This window comes from Acinonyx jubatus, chromosome E2 (genome assembly GCF_027475565.1).
Source record: "Acinonyx jubatus isolate Ajub_Pintada_27869175 chromosome E2, VMU_Ajub_asm_v1.0, whole genome shotgun sequence".
NCBI classification, from domain to species: Eukaryota; Metazoa; Chordata; class Mammalia; order Carnivora; family Felidae; genus Acinonyx; species Acinonyx jubatus.
This window is the reverse complement of record NC_069396.1, coordinates 35,677,442-35,691,026: the sequence shown is the minus strand read 5'-3', so window position 1 is coordinate 35,691,026 and position 13,585 is coordinate 35,677,442. Positions and strand designations below refer to the sequence as shown.

At 34.9% G+C, this 13,585-nt stretch overlaps 1 protein-coding gene across 7 annotated transcripts in view; it reads left to right on the top strand.

Moving 5' to 3' along the window:
- Positions 1-13,585, top strand: part of PHKB (phosphorylase kinase regulatory subunit beta) — a 259,693-nt gene that overhangs the window by 107,875 nt on the left and 138,233 nt on the right. For all 7 annotated transcript variants that reach the window (XM_027044493.2, XM_027044492.2, XM_027044494.2 and 4 more), the window contains one exon: positions 4,760-4,875. In XM_027044493.2, coding sequence (XP_026900294.1) covers positions 4,760-4,875 — 116 coding nt within the window. The remainder of the gene's footprint in view (positions 1-4,759; positions 4,876-13,585) is intronic.

Below are 13,585 nucleotides of genomic sequence, written 5' to 3'. Positions count from 1 at the left end.
TGTTTTCTTATTATTGAGTTTTAAGTGTTCTTTATAGAATTCGGATTAGCAGTGCTCTATCAGATGTGTCTTTTGCAAATATTCTCTCCCAATCTGTGGCTTGTGTTCTCATTCTCTTGGTAGTGTCTTTAACAGAGCAGAAGTTGTAAATTGTATTCAAGTCCAGATTATCAATTATTTATTTCATGAATGATTTCTTTGGTGTTGTATCTAAAAAGGCGTCAATGGGGTGCCTGGGTGGCTCAGTCAGTTAAGCGACCCACTCAGTTTCCACTCAGATCATGATCTCACTGTTCATGAATTCGAGCCCTGCATCAGGCTCCATGCTGACAATGTGGAGCCTGCTTGGTATCCTCTGTCTCCCTCTCTCTGCTCCTCCCCTGTTGTCTCTCTCTCAAAATAAATAAACATTAAAAATAAAAAATAAAAAGGCAGCACTATACCTAGGGTCATCTAGACTTTCTCCCATGATGTTTTCTAGAAATTTTGTGGTTTAGCTTTTATATTTAGATTTATAATCCATTTTTAAGTTAATTTTTTTAAAGGGTGTAAGGTCTAGCTCTAGATTATTATTATTTTTGTTTGTTTGTTTGTGGATGTCTACTTATTCCAGCACCATTATTTGAAGAGCCTATCTTTGTTCCATTATGTTGCCTTTGTTCCTTTCTTACAGATCAATTGACTGTATTTATGGGGGTCTTTTTTGGGGATACCTATTTTGTTTTATTGATTTATTTGTTTATTCTTTTGCCTATACCACACAATCTTGATCACCACAGCTTTATACAACTTTTTTTTTTACCATAGCTTTTGAAGTTGGGTAGTATGAGTTCTCCAATTTTGTTGTTGTTTTTCAACATAGAGTTGGCTATTTGGGCCTTTTGCTTCATTATAAAACTTAAGAATCTGTTAATGTCCATAAAATAACTTGCTGGTATTGGGATTGGGATTTATAGAGTCTATAGATTTAGGAAGAAGTGATATCTTCACAATATTGAGTCTTCCTGACCCAACATAGAACATCTCTATTTATTTAGTCAACTTTGATTTCATTCATCAGTTTGTAGTTTTCTTCATATAAATCTTGGTATAAATTTTGTTAGCTGTATGCCTAAGTATTTCATTTGTGGATGTGCTGTTTTTAATTTCAAATTCTATTTGTCTGTTGTTGGTATATAGGAGAGCAATTGACTTTTGTATATTACACTTACATCCTAAAACTTGTTATATTCACTTATTAGTTCCAGTTTCTTTGTTGATTCCTTTGGTTTTTCTAAATAGACAATTATGTCTCCTGTGGTGAAAAACAGTTATGTGCCTTCTTTCCCAATCCATGTACCTTTTATTTCCTTTTCTTGCCTTATTGCATTAAAAAGGACTTGAGGTACAATGGTGAAACAAGTGGTAAGAAGGGACATATTTGCCTTGCATCTGATTTTAGTGAGAAGGATTAAGTTTCTCACCATTAAGTATGATTTTAGGTTTTTCATAGACAATCTTTGTCAAGCTGTGAAAGTTCCCCTCTATTCCTATTTTATTGAGATTTTTTATGATGAATGATGTTGGATTTTCTCAAATGCTTTTCTGCATCTGATGATCAAATGATTTTTCACTTTTACAGTGTTAATGTAATGTCTATGTTAATTGGTTTTCTAATAGGGAACCAGCTTTCATGCCTAAGATAAATCCCAATTGGTTGTGTTGTGTAATACTTTTTATACTTTCTTGGAATCAATTTGCTAACATTTTGTTGAGGATTTTTGCATCTCTCTTCATAAGAGATACTGGTCTTTAGTTTTTTAATAACGTATTTGTCTTGTTTTTGGTATTAGGGTATTGCTCATATAATGAAGTAGGAAGTATTCCTTCTGTTCCTATCCTCTGAAAGAGATTGTGGAGAATTGATATAATTTATTCTTTAAATGTTTGATCGACGTCACTAGTAAACTGTTTAGATCTGATGCTTTCTGTCTTATAAACTCATTTATTATTGATTCAATTTCTTTTTTTAATTTTTTAATATGAAATTTATTGCCAAATTGGTTTCCATACAACACCCAGTGCTCATCCCAACAGGTGCCCTCCTCAACACCCTTCACCCACCCTTCCCTCCCTCCCACCCCCCATCAACCCTCAGTTTGTTCTCAGTTTCTAAGAGTCTCTTACGTTTTGGTTCCCTCCCTCTCAAAACTTTTTTTTCTTTTTCCATCCCCTCCCCCATGGTCTTCTGGTAAGTGTCTTAGGATCCACATAAGAGTGAAAACATATGATATCTGTCTTTCTCTGTATGACTTATTTCACTTAGCATACCACTTTCCAGTTCCATCCACATTGCTACAAAAGGCCATATTTCATTCTTTCTCATTGCCACGTAGTATTCCATTGTGTATATAAACGACAATTTCTTTATCCATTCATCAGTTGATGGACATTTAGCCTCTTTGCATAATTTGGCTATTGTTGAAAGTGCTGCTATAGGATACAAAAGCAATGTACAGAAATCAGTTGCATTCTTATACACTAATAATGAAGCAACACAAAGACAAATAAAGAAACTGATCCCATTCACAATTGCACCAAGAAGCAGAAAATACCTAGGGATAAATCTATCCAAAGATGCATAAGATCTCTATGCTGAAAACTAAAGAAAGCTTATGAAGGAAATTGAAGAAGGTATAAAGAAATGGAAAAACATTCCGTGCTCATGGATTGGAAGAAAAAATATTGTCAAAATGTCAATACTACCCAAAGCTATCTACACATTCAATGCAATCCCAATCAAAATTGTACCAGCATTCTTCTCGAAACTAGAACAAGCAATCCTAAAATCCATATGGAACCACAAAAGGCCCTGAATAGCCAAAGTAATTTTGAAGAAGAAGACCAAAGCAGGAGGCATCACCATCCCAGACTTTAGCCTCTACTACAAAGCTGTCATCATCAAGACAGCATGGTATTGGCACAAAAACAGACACATAGACCAATGGAATAGAATAGAAACCCCAGAACTAGACCCACAAACGTATGGCCAACTAATCTTTGACAAAGCAGGAAAGAATATCCAATGGAAAGGAGACAGTCTCTTTAACAAATGGTGCTGGGAGAACTGGACAGCAACATGCAGAAGATTGAAACTAAACCACTTTCTCACACCATTCACAAAAATAAACTCAAAATGGATAAAGGACCTGAATTTGAGACTGGAAACCATCAAAACCCTAGAGGAGAAAGCAGGAAAAGACCTCTCTGACCTCAGCCGTGGCAATTTCTTACTTGACACATCCCCAAAGGCAAGGGAATTAAAAGCAAAAATGAACTCCTGGGACCTCATGAAGATAAAAAGCTTCTGCACAGCAAAGGAAACCACCAACAAAACTAAAAGGCAACCAACGGAATGGGAAAAGATATTTGCAAATGACATATCAGACAAAGGGCTAGTATCCAAAATCTATAAAGAGCACACCAAACTCCACACCCAAAAAACAAATAACCCAGTGAAGAAATGGGCAGAAAACATGAGTAGACACTTCTCTAAAGAAGACATCCAGATGGCCAACAGGCACATGATAAGATGCTCAACGTCGCTCCTCATCAAGGAAATACAAATCAAAACCTCACTCAGATATCACCTCACGCCATTCAGAGTGGCCAAAATCAACAAATCAGGTGACTATAGATGCTGGAGAGGATGTGGAGAAACGGGAACCCTCTTGCACTGTTGGTGGGAATGCAAACTGGTGCAGCCACTCTGGAAAACAGTGTGGAGGTTCCTCAAAAAATCAAAAAGAGACCTAACCTATGACCCAGCAATAGCACTGCTAGGAATTTACCTAAGGGATACAGGAGTGCTGATGCATAGGGGCACTTGTACCCCAATGTTTATAGCAGCACTCTCAACAATAGCCAAATTATGGAAAGAGCCTAAATGTCCATTAACTGATGAATGGATAAAGAAATTGTGGTTTATATACACAATGGAATACTACATGGCAATGAGAACGAAATATGGCCCTTTGTAGCAACATGGGTGGAACTGGAGAGTGTGATGCTAAGTGAAATAAGCCATACAGAGAAAGACAGATACCATATGGTTTCACTCTTATGTGGATCCTGAGAAACTTAACAGAAACCCATGGGGGAGGGGAAGGAAAGAAAAATAAAGAGGTTAGAGTGGAAGAGAACCAAAGCATAAGAGACTCTTAAAAACTGAGAACAAACTGAGGGTTGATGGGGGTGGGAGGGAGGGGAGGGTGGGTGATGGGTATTGAGGAGGGCACCTTTTGGGATGAGCACTGGGGGTTCTATGGAAACCAATTTGACAATAAACTTCCTATATTGAAAAAAAAATAAATAAATGAACATTTAAAAAAAAAGAGAAAGTGCTTCAGGGGCTCTACCTTGCTAGGCGGGCTGCCCCTCTCCCGCTCCGGCTCCCTCCTGCCAATCCTTGTAGTCTGCAACCCCTCTCTGTCCGCATAACCTTTTCCATGGGCCTCTTGTCTATGCTTGGCTCCGGAGAGTCTGCTCTGCTAGTCTTCTGGCAGTTTTCTGGGTTATTTAGGCATATGTGGGTGGAATCTATGTGAGATGAGCCCAGTGTCCTCCTGCACCACCATCTTCCCAGAACTCCCCTGAACGTGTTAAAAGAGTGTTGGTAGGCAAGTGTCTAATTGGATTTCAAATGGTATCTAATATTCTTATCAGTATCTAAAGAGCCTGATACTCCATGTGACCTTATGTTTCGTTTCTTTTCTTTTAGGTATCTTTTATTCAAAACCTGGTATTTTGTGTAGAAAGAGTTTACCGTGTACCTGACTTTGGTGTCTGGGAAAGAGGCAGCAAATATAATAATGGCAGCACAGAACTACATTCAAGGTAATTTGCTGAATTGAGTGGTTTTTTTGTTATTTAAATGTAGAATTTGAATAAAAATCAAAGTACTAGATTGCAACTGTATTATTTGTCTTTTCATCTCTTATTTTTCTATATATGATAACAGATGAAATTCACTTAAAATTAAAGCAAGAAATTACTCTCAGTGCCCATATACAGGTCCAAGAAAAAGTACGGTATCTTTCCCAACCTCTCATGATGTCAGTATATGCATATCAGCCTCCAATCCAAGTCTTGGCCTTTCTGCTAAACCAAATCTTTCTTTTTCCTTTTTGAAATGACGCCATTTGAAAGATCAAATATATTAGGATTGTCAGACACCAAATGTGTACACATTTCATGTAAAAGTCCCTTCCATATTGTAGAGCTGATTTTTTTTATCCTAATCAGATACACCTTTCATATAAAACTGAACATTTTTTTTTTTCTGTAGGTGGTGTGATCAACATCTTGAGTTCTGGTTTAGTGGGCTTGATAAACAATGATAACTGATGACTGATGTTAGTGGTGTATTAATTTCCTTTACTCCTTATGGTGAGAGAAATAGCTTTAGTAACTGACTGTACCTTTCAGATATCCAAATTTTTTGCCTGGTAGGTTATCTTTTAACTGAAAAGTATAGCTCAGTTGCACCATAAATAAAATACCTAGGAATAAACTTAACCAAGGAAGTGAAAGACCTGTACTCCAAAAAGTATAAAACACTGATGAAAGAAATTAAAAATGATACAAAAAAAGGAAAGATATTCTATGTTCATGGATTAGAAGAACCAATATTGTTATAGTGTCCATATTACTCATAGAAATCTACAGATACAATTACAGATGTAATTCCTATCAAAATTCCAGTGACATTTTTCACAGAACTAAAACAAATAATCCTAAAATTTTATGGAATTACAAAATACCCCAAATATTGAGAAAGAAGAACAAAGCTGGTGGTATCACAATTTCATATTTAAAGATATACTACAACGCTGTAAAACCAAAACAGCATACGAGTGACACAAAAATAGACACAAAGACCAATGGAACAGAACACAGAGCCCAGAAATAAATCCATACTTATATGGTCAATTAACCTGCATCAGAGGGGGAAAGGATATACATGTTATACGAATGGTACTGGAAAAAATGGAAAGCCACATTGGAAAAGAATGAAACTGGATCAGTTTCTTACATAATACACAAAAATAATCTCAAAATGGATTAAAGACCTAAATGGTGAGGCCTGAAACTCTAAGAGTCCTAGAAGGAAAACTGGACAGTGTTTTTTTTTGACATTAGCCATAGAAACATTTTTCTAGATATGTCTCTAGAGGTAAGGGAAACAAAAACAAAGTTAAACTATTGGGACTACACCAAAATAAAAAGCTTTTGCCCAGTGAAGGAAACCACTAACAAAAAGGCAGTGTACTGAATGGGAGAAGATATTTGCAAATGGCATGTCTGATGAGGGGTTAATATCCAAAGTATATAAATAACTTATACAGTTTAACACCAAAGAAACAAAGAATTTGATTTAAAAATGGGCAGAAGACCAGAATAGACGTTTTTCAAAGAAGACATACATGTGGCCAACAGTCACATGATAAGATGGTCAACATCACTAATTATCAGGGAAATGGTAATTGAAAGCACAATAAGATATCATTCTACACCTGTCAGAATAGCTAAAATAAAAAACATAAACCACAAGCGTTGACAAAGATGTGGAGAAAAAGGAATCCTTGTGTACTGTTGGTGGAAATGCAAATTGGTATAGCCTCTGTGGAGAATATAGTATAGAGTTCCTCAAAAAATTAAAAATAGAATTACCATATGATCCAGTAATTCCACTATTGAGTATTTACCCAAAGAAAATGAAAACACTAATTTGTAAAGATATATAAACCCCAAATGCCCATTGATAGAGGAATAAATAAAGATGATGTGGTGTGTGTGTGTGTGTGTGCGCGCACACACACACACACATATATAGGGATGTTATTCAGCCATAAAAAAGAATGAGATATTCCCCTCCACAACAACATGGATGGACCCAGAAGGTATCATGCTAAGTGAAATAAGTCAGAGAAAGACAAATTCCATATGATATCACTCATATGGAATTTACAAAACAAAACAAAGATAAAAAGAGAAAAACAAAAAACCAACTCTTAAATGCAGAGAACAAACTGGTGGTTGCTAGAGGAGAGGTGGCTGGGGGGATTGGTCAAATAAAGAGAATTAAGAATACACATACCTTTAAAAATTATTTTTTAAGTAGGCCTCATGCCCAATGTGGGCCTTGAATTTATGACTCTGACATTAAGAGTCACATCCTTTACTGACTGAGCCAGTCAGATGCCCCAAGAGTATACATATCTTAATGAGCACTGACTAATGTATATAATTGAGTCATTATATTGTGCACCTTAAACTAATATAACACTGTGTTAATTATCCTGGAATTAAAAAAAGAAAAGTATAGTTCAATTAATTAGCTCAATCCAATTCACACTAAAAAACTTCTTAAGAGCTTAATGGTTATCAGCTATAGGTCAGTTTAGGTCAGTGAGACTTAAATGAACTAGAGAAACAGTGTAGGAAACACTGGTTAAGAGGATATACTTTTTTGAATACAAGGACTAATCACACACACAAAAATTAAGCTGATATAAGATACTTAGTAAACTAAAAATTGGGTCCAGGTCATTAGCTGTATACTATCCCTATGCCTCAGTTTCCTTCTCTACAAAATGAAGACAATAATAGTTTCTACTTTATGAAGTTGCTATAATGATTAAGTTAATATATACAAATAATTTGAATACCTAGCAGAAGTCAGCACTAGAATGCAGGTGTACTCACACATTTCAGAATATGTTAATAACAAATATTGAAACAGAGGTTTTTCCTATTAACTCTGGGAAAGTAATATACACACATTTTTCTATAAGTTTTATGATTTATATGAGGCATTTTGAAGTATAGAGCAGAATACTAGCAATCAGAAAAGAAGTCAGTGAAGTCGAGAAATGATTTGTGGGAAAGTTCTGTTCAGACATTAAACAAATTCTGGAAAATACTAAAAATAGGAAAATAAATAGGAAGTTATATTTCAGCTATCATTCAAATTAAGTTCTTAACACTCCAGATTATCATTCAAATTGTAAGAAAAAGTGGATCTAATTAGAAAAGATGATATTTTAAAATGTACCTTTACAGTATGTATGATTTATCAGCCCCCTTCTCTGCTTTTTTGTTAACTATTTTGTATATTCCAATGTGAACCCAGTGACATTTTCAGTATAAAATATTTAGAGTTTGGGATTCTCTGTTTACAAAAAAAAAAAAATGTAAACTCAGAATGTACCTTGAGTTAAAGTTAACATTACCCCTAGAAAGTGAGGGTATTGGAATGTCCCCAGTGAAAAAAAACAGAAACTCCAACATGTGTAACTGAAGTGCCAACCTTTAAATTGAATCATTAAGGATTTTATTTCAAGGCTCCGAAGATCATTATGTAATGTTCTCTGGTATCTTTTGCTTGCAAAATCAATCTTAATTTGTGGCATGTTAGTTTTATTCAAATGGATGGGAAATGAAGTTTGCCATTTGGATTTGGATGATGGGTTTTACACATTTAACATTTCTCTCCTACTTTTCTATGGTGTATCACTTTACAATTCCCCAAAAAAGAACTTTAAGCATTTTTATTTTCCCCCAAACATTACTGAACTCAGGTCTCCACATGTGTGTTTTGGGTGTGTCATGTCTGGTGCCAAAAGAGTCTGTTGTAAAATCGCAGAATTGAGCCTCATGGCCCTCGTGGACTCAGTGATGGCAGTGGTGGTAGGAAGCTGGTAGCCTCTGCTTACACGTGGGTAGTGGAATGTAGAGCTGCTACGAACCGGGGACTCTGTCTCTTGTTGCTAAGACATCCCAGAAATATCTCTTCCTAGTTGTATGTGTTTTTTACTACTTAATACAATATCCTTTTTATATCATTAAGCTGTTCCATAATTTCAGACATCCTGAAATAGTATATGATAATTCTTGCTATAAGAACTCATACTTCTCTGTGTTCTGACTTTCTTTGCCTCTCTTCATCTCTAGGCCATTCAGTCTCCTTGGCAGGAGTCAGAGAAAGAGCACAATCTGACTAGTTCCGGTGCTCACCAAGGCCTTGGCCAAAGTGACTGGCTTGAGAAATGTTTCTTTCTTTCCTTGCCACACTGCACACATCCCTTCTAAGCTGCACCTTGTGCAAAAAAGATTACCACCTCTGGGCCCCCACTACACATTCACATAGTATTCTGAGGTCAGAGGCTCCCTCTTCAGCATCCATACTCAGGTGTTCTTTAATCATTGCAATCTGTGTCTCTGTACAGTTATAGTATGTTTTTTTATTTAGTCCACACAGGGAACATATTACTGTCTTTTATGGGAGGAAGCTAAAGTTTAGAAGGTTTTGTGATTCTCCTTCCACATACCTTAAATAGTGCAAATCACTGTGTGGTACAGCTAGAACTGGATTCCAGGTGTTTGGCCTTCAAATGAAAGTTGTACTGGATCATGTTGTAATTTAAAGTCTTAAAAAGTTTTCTAAAGTTTGAAATAGCATAGGTGTGCGATCTTGGTGAAATTTTGATAAGTTTTAAAGATATCTTTAATCATTAAAGTTTGATTTAGCTCAATGCTTTGGTCAGTCCCTTCCCAATCTGCTCTTTTCAGTCCCAGGTTTGCTGGTATCTATCTCTTTTAGTTCAAGTTCCTTAATTATTTTGTATTTCTTAGATAAATCCCGGAAGTTTCTTTTGTAAAAAGTGATTTCATTACATTTATCTGAATGTCATTCTAGCAGAAACTACCCTTTTCAGGGCTTTAGTAAAAGGACCTATTGCCCTAAGCTTATAGTGATTCTCTTAAAATGTTTCCTAAGGAACTGTTCCCATTTCTTCTGGTTTTACTGTTGACCCTATTTTCCTCAAGCAACATGCTCCTTTCAGTTGCTACCAGTGGGGTTAGAACTATATCAGATAATTCTCTCTTCTTCTGTTCAATCTCTAAGTCTTCTAGTAAGTTCCTATACACTTAAAAATCCTATTTTTTTATTTAATTGCATTTTCCTCCAAATATAATCTTGGTACATATTTAATGTAGCATAAGTCTTCTTAGCCCCTGGAGTTAAGTATCCAAGTAGTCTTCTCAACCGCTCCAAGTTTAATTTAGGTATTTTAATCTTAATATTTCCCCCTCTTCATTTATGTAAGGATATTCCTATTCCTCAGGGCTATCTTTAAACTAAACCAAAACTCTTTGTTTTGGAGAAGAAAGGAGCTTCTATAAAATAAGAATTTAATCTCAAACCTAACTTTGAACTGTTTTGGTTATTGGGAAGCAAAAAGGAAACCTGTATTTAATAACTTAGTAATGCAGATATATACCCAAATGGAAAGATAAGGTTTTGAAAGGTTGACTCGTAAATAGAACTTTACATTTAACAGCATAATTACCTTTTTTCACTTTGTGAACTCTTGTATTTGCAGTATGAAAAAGACCTTAGAAGCAAGGAATTTAAATGTGATTTTTCAAGCTTTTTATTTTTTAATGGTTTTATGTTCTATTCTCTTGGCTTTTCCAATAAAGAATGTTATCATTAAAATCTCAAATAAGTAACCATCATAACGATACTTTACTCCATTTAAGATGCCTTTAGTGACCATTTTTTCCCATACACTGTTATTTAAAGTAACTACTTAGTCTTTTTCAGTTATTTTTTACATCATTTTCTAGTCATTGAGTTATGATACAAGCAACTATCGATCTGTTTTGCTTCATTTTATGAATTTTTACCACACTGAACAATTCATGAACATCCATTAAAACCATAGTACTGTAAAGTCCTTGTTCTTTCAGTATGATTGGGTAACTCAGGGAGTTAAAACATAGTGTTAATAAGCAGGAGACTGAATTTAGTTCCCATGCTTGCCAGTTCATTTTTTGGATTCCATAGTGAGTTATAAATCACTTTGTCCAAACCCATCCTTTGTCTAGTAAAACTTGATTTATGTAACAAATCACATTATTACAAGCTATATCCCAAGAAATGTTGCTTTTAGTTCTTTTAAATGAATGTTGAGGTAACACCTTGCAAGAATCAAATTGGTGTACGTTCTATTGATAATAGTGCCCTAATATTAATATATTCAATTGCTAATCATAGAATAACTTAATTTTCTCAGTGTCTTATGCCAGTAAAGTATTTTTAATTCTTACAACATAATGTATTATATTTGCCAGTAAAATGTAAATCACATTAGGAGTATGTTTGAGTATCTGAATAACTTGATTTAAATAAGCATTGAATAGTAAATTAACATATTTGTGAATTTCAATTAAGTCCAATTATTTAACCAGTTACATTGGGAAAGAAAGTTAAAATGGGAAGATTTCAACATTTACTATATTCCAGTACAACGTTTATTTCTTTTGTAATGGTTTATTTGGAAGACTATTTCTAAATTCATCTCTTAGCCATCTTTTTATACCATTATTAAAGACAGAACCTTGGGCTGGCTACATTATGTATTTCTTTTAGCACAGACTTTCTTATGTATTTGCCTTTTGAATAAGTTACTTTTTTTCTCACTTCTCAAAATACTGCAAACGATCTTAATAACACATACCTCACAGTGTAGGGGGAAGTTTTCTGGTTTTACTAGGTTAAATGCATGTGTTTGTACATAAACCACCACATATACTTTACTTGGACTTAATTCCTTTAGGTTCCAGGTCTTGTCATTGCTCTAAAATGTCTTTGGATATGAAAAGAGACCACTCTCCTTGTCTTGAGTATACTAGCAGTACCATGTGAAATGTTATGTAAATTTGTTTAACCTGTGTGAAATGTTAGACTGCAGATTTGAGTCAGTAGGACAGTATCTTAAACCCAGATTATTGGTTCATTTGTTCTTGAAAACCAGGGTAAAGTGGTCAGCATAAATTCTAGTAGGGAACAGAGATTTCACCAAAGACAGAGTGAGGATGCATTTGAAAGCTACTTACATTTAATCTCTTGGGACTTTAGTATGTGTCCTCATTTTAGAAGTAGGAGTTAATGAAAGAAATATAAGACTTGTACGTTGAAAACTACAAAAAAAATGTTGAAAGAAATTAAAGACAACATACAAAAATGGAAAGATATGCTGTGTTCTGTGTAATCTATACTTAAATCCAACTGTCTGTTTGCAGAAATTGACAAACTGATCCTAAAATTCATGTGGAAATGCAAGGAACCCAGAATAGCTAAAGCCATCTTGAGAAATAACAAAGTTGGCTCACACTTTTCATTTTCAAAGTTTACTACTGTACTATGCTTATTATATATACAATAATATGCTATAATAATTAAATAATGTGATGATGGCTTAAGAACGGATATAGAGATCAATAGAATAGAATTGACCGTTCAAAAATAAATCCATATATTTGTGGTCAGTTGATTTTGATGAAGGTGCAGACAATTCACTAGCCTTTTCAACAAATGGTGATGGGGCAACTGGGTATCTGCATGCAAAAGAGTGAATTTGGATCCCTACTTCACACCATATACAAAAATTAATTGGAAATGGATCAAAGACCTATATGTAAGAGATAAAACTGTAAAACTGTTAGAAGAAAACATAGTTGTAAATCATTGTGACCTTGGGTTAGACAAGGTCACACTTTAGATATAACACCTAAGGTACAAGCAGGCAGCTACAACAGAAAGATTCTCTACAGGTTTTTGTGTGAACAAAAGATTTCGGTTTTCTGGGATGAATGCCCAATAATACAGACAGTAGGTAGTTGCGTATTTAGATTTCAAAGAAACTGTAAGACTTTTTTCAGAGTCCTATTTTACTTTCCTACCAGCAATGTATAAATGATACAATTTGTTTGCATCTTTGCCAGCATTTGGTGTTATCCCTATTTTTTATTTTAGTTACTCAGATTGGTTTATAGTGCTATCTCCTTGTGGCTTTAATTTGCATTTCCTAGTGGATAATGATGTTGGATCTTTTCATGTGCTTATTTGCCATCTGTAGATTCTCTTCAGTGACATGTCTCTTCATTCAGGTTTTTTGTTCATTTTCTGCTTGGGTTGTTTTTTTTAATATTGATTTCTTGATAGTTTTGCTTTTTAAATTTTTTTCATGTTTCTTTATTTTTGAGAGAGATAGAGCTGGGGAGGGGCAAAGAGAGAGGGAGACACAGAATCCAAAGCAGGGTCCAGGATCTGAGTTGTCAGCACAGAGCTCAACGCAGGGCTCGAACTGATGAACTGTGAGATCATGACCTGAGTTGAAGTCTGACACAACCGACTGAGCCACCCAGGCACCCAGATTTCTTGATAGTTTTTCATGTAATTCCAGATACTAGTCCTTTGTCAGATAAGTGTTTTGCAAATATATTCTCCCAATGTATATCGTGTCTTTGCATCCTCTTAACAGAGTCTTTCACAGAGCAAAAATTTTTAATTTTAACACAATTCAACTTATCAAGTTTTCCTTTTATGGGTTGTACATTGGTATAGTCTGATAACTACTTGCCTGACCCTTGATCCTTAAGATTTTCTCCAACAACTTGTTTTCCAAGAGTTGTATAATTTTATGTCTTATATTTAAGTTCATGATCCATTTTAAGTTAATAATCTATAAGGTTC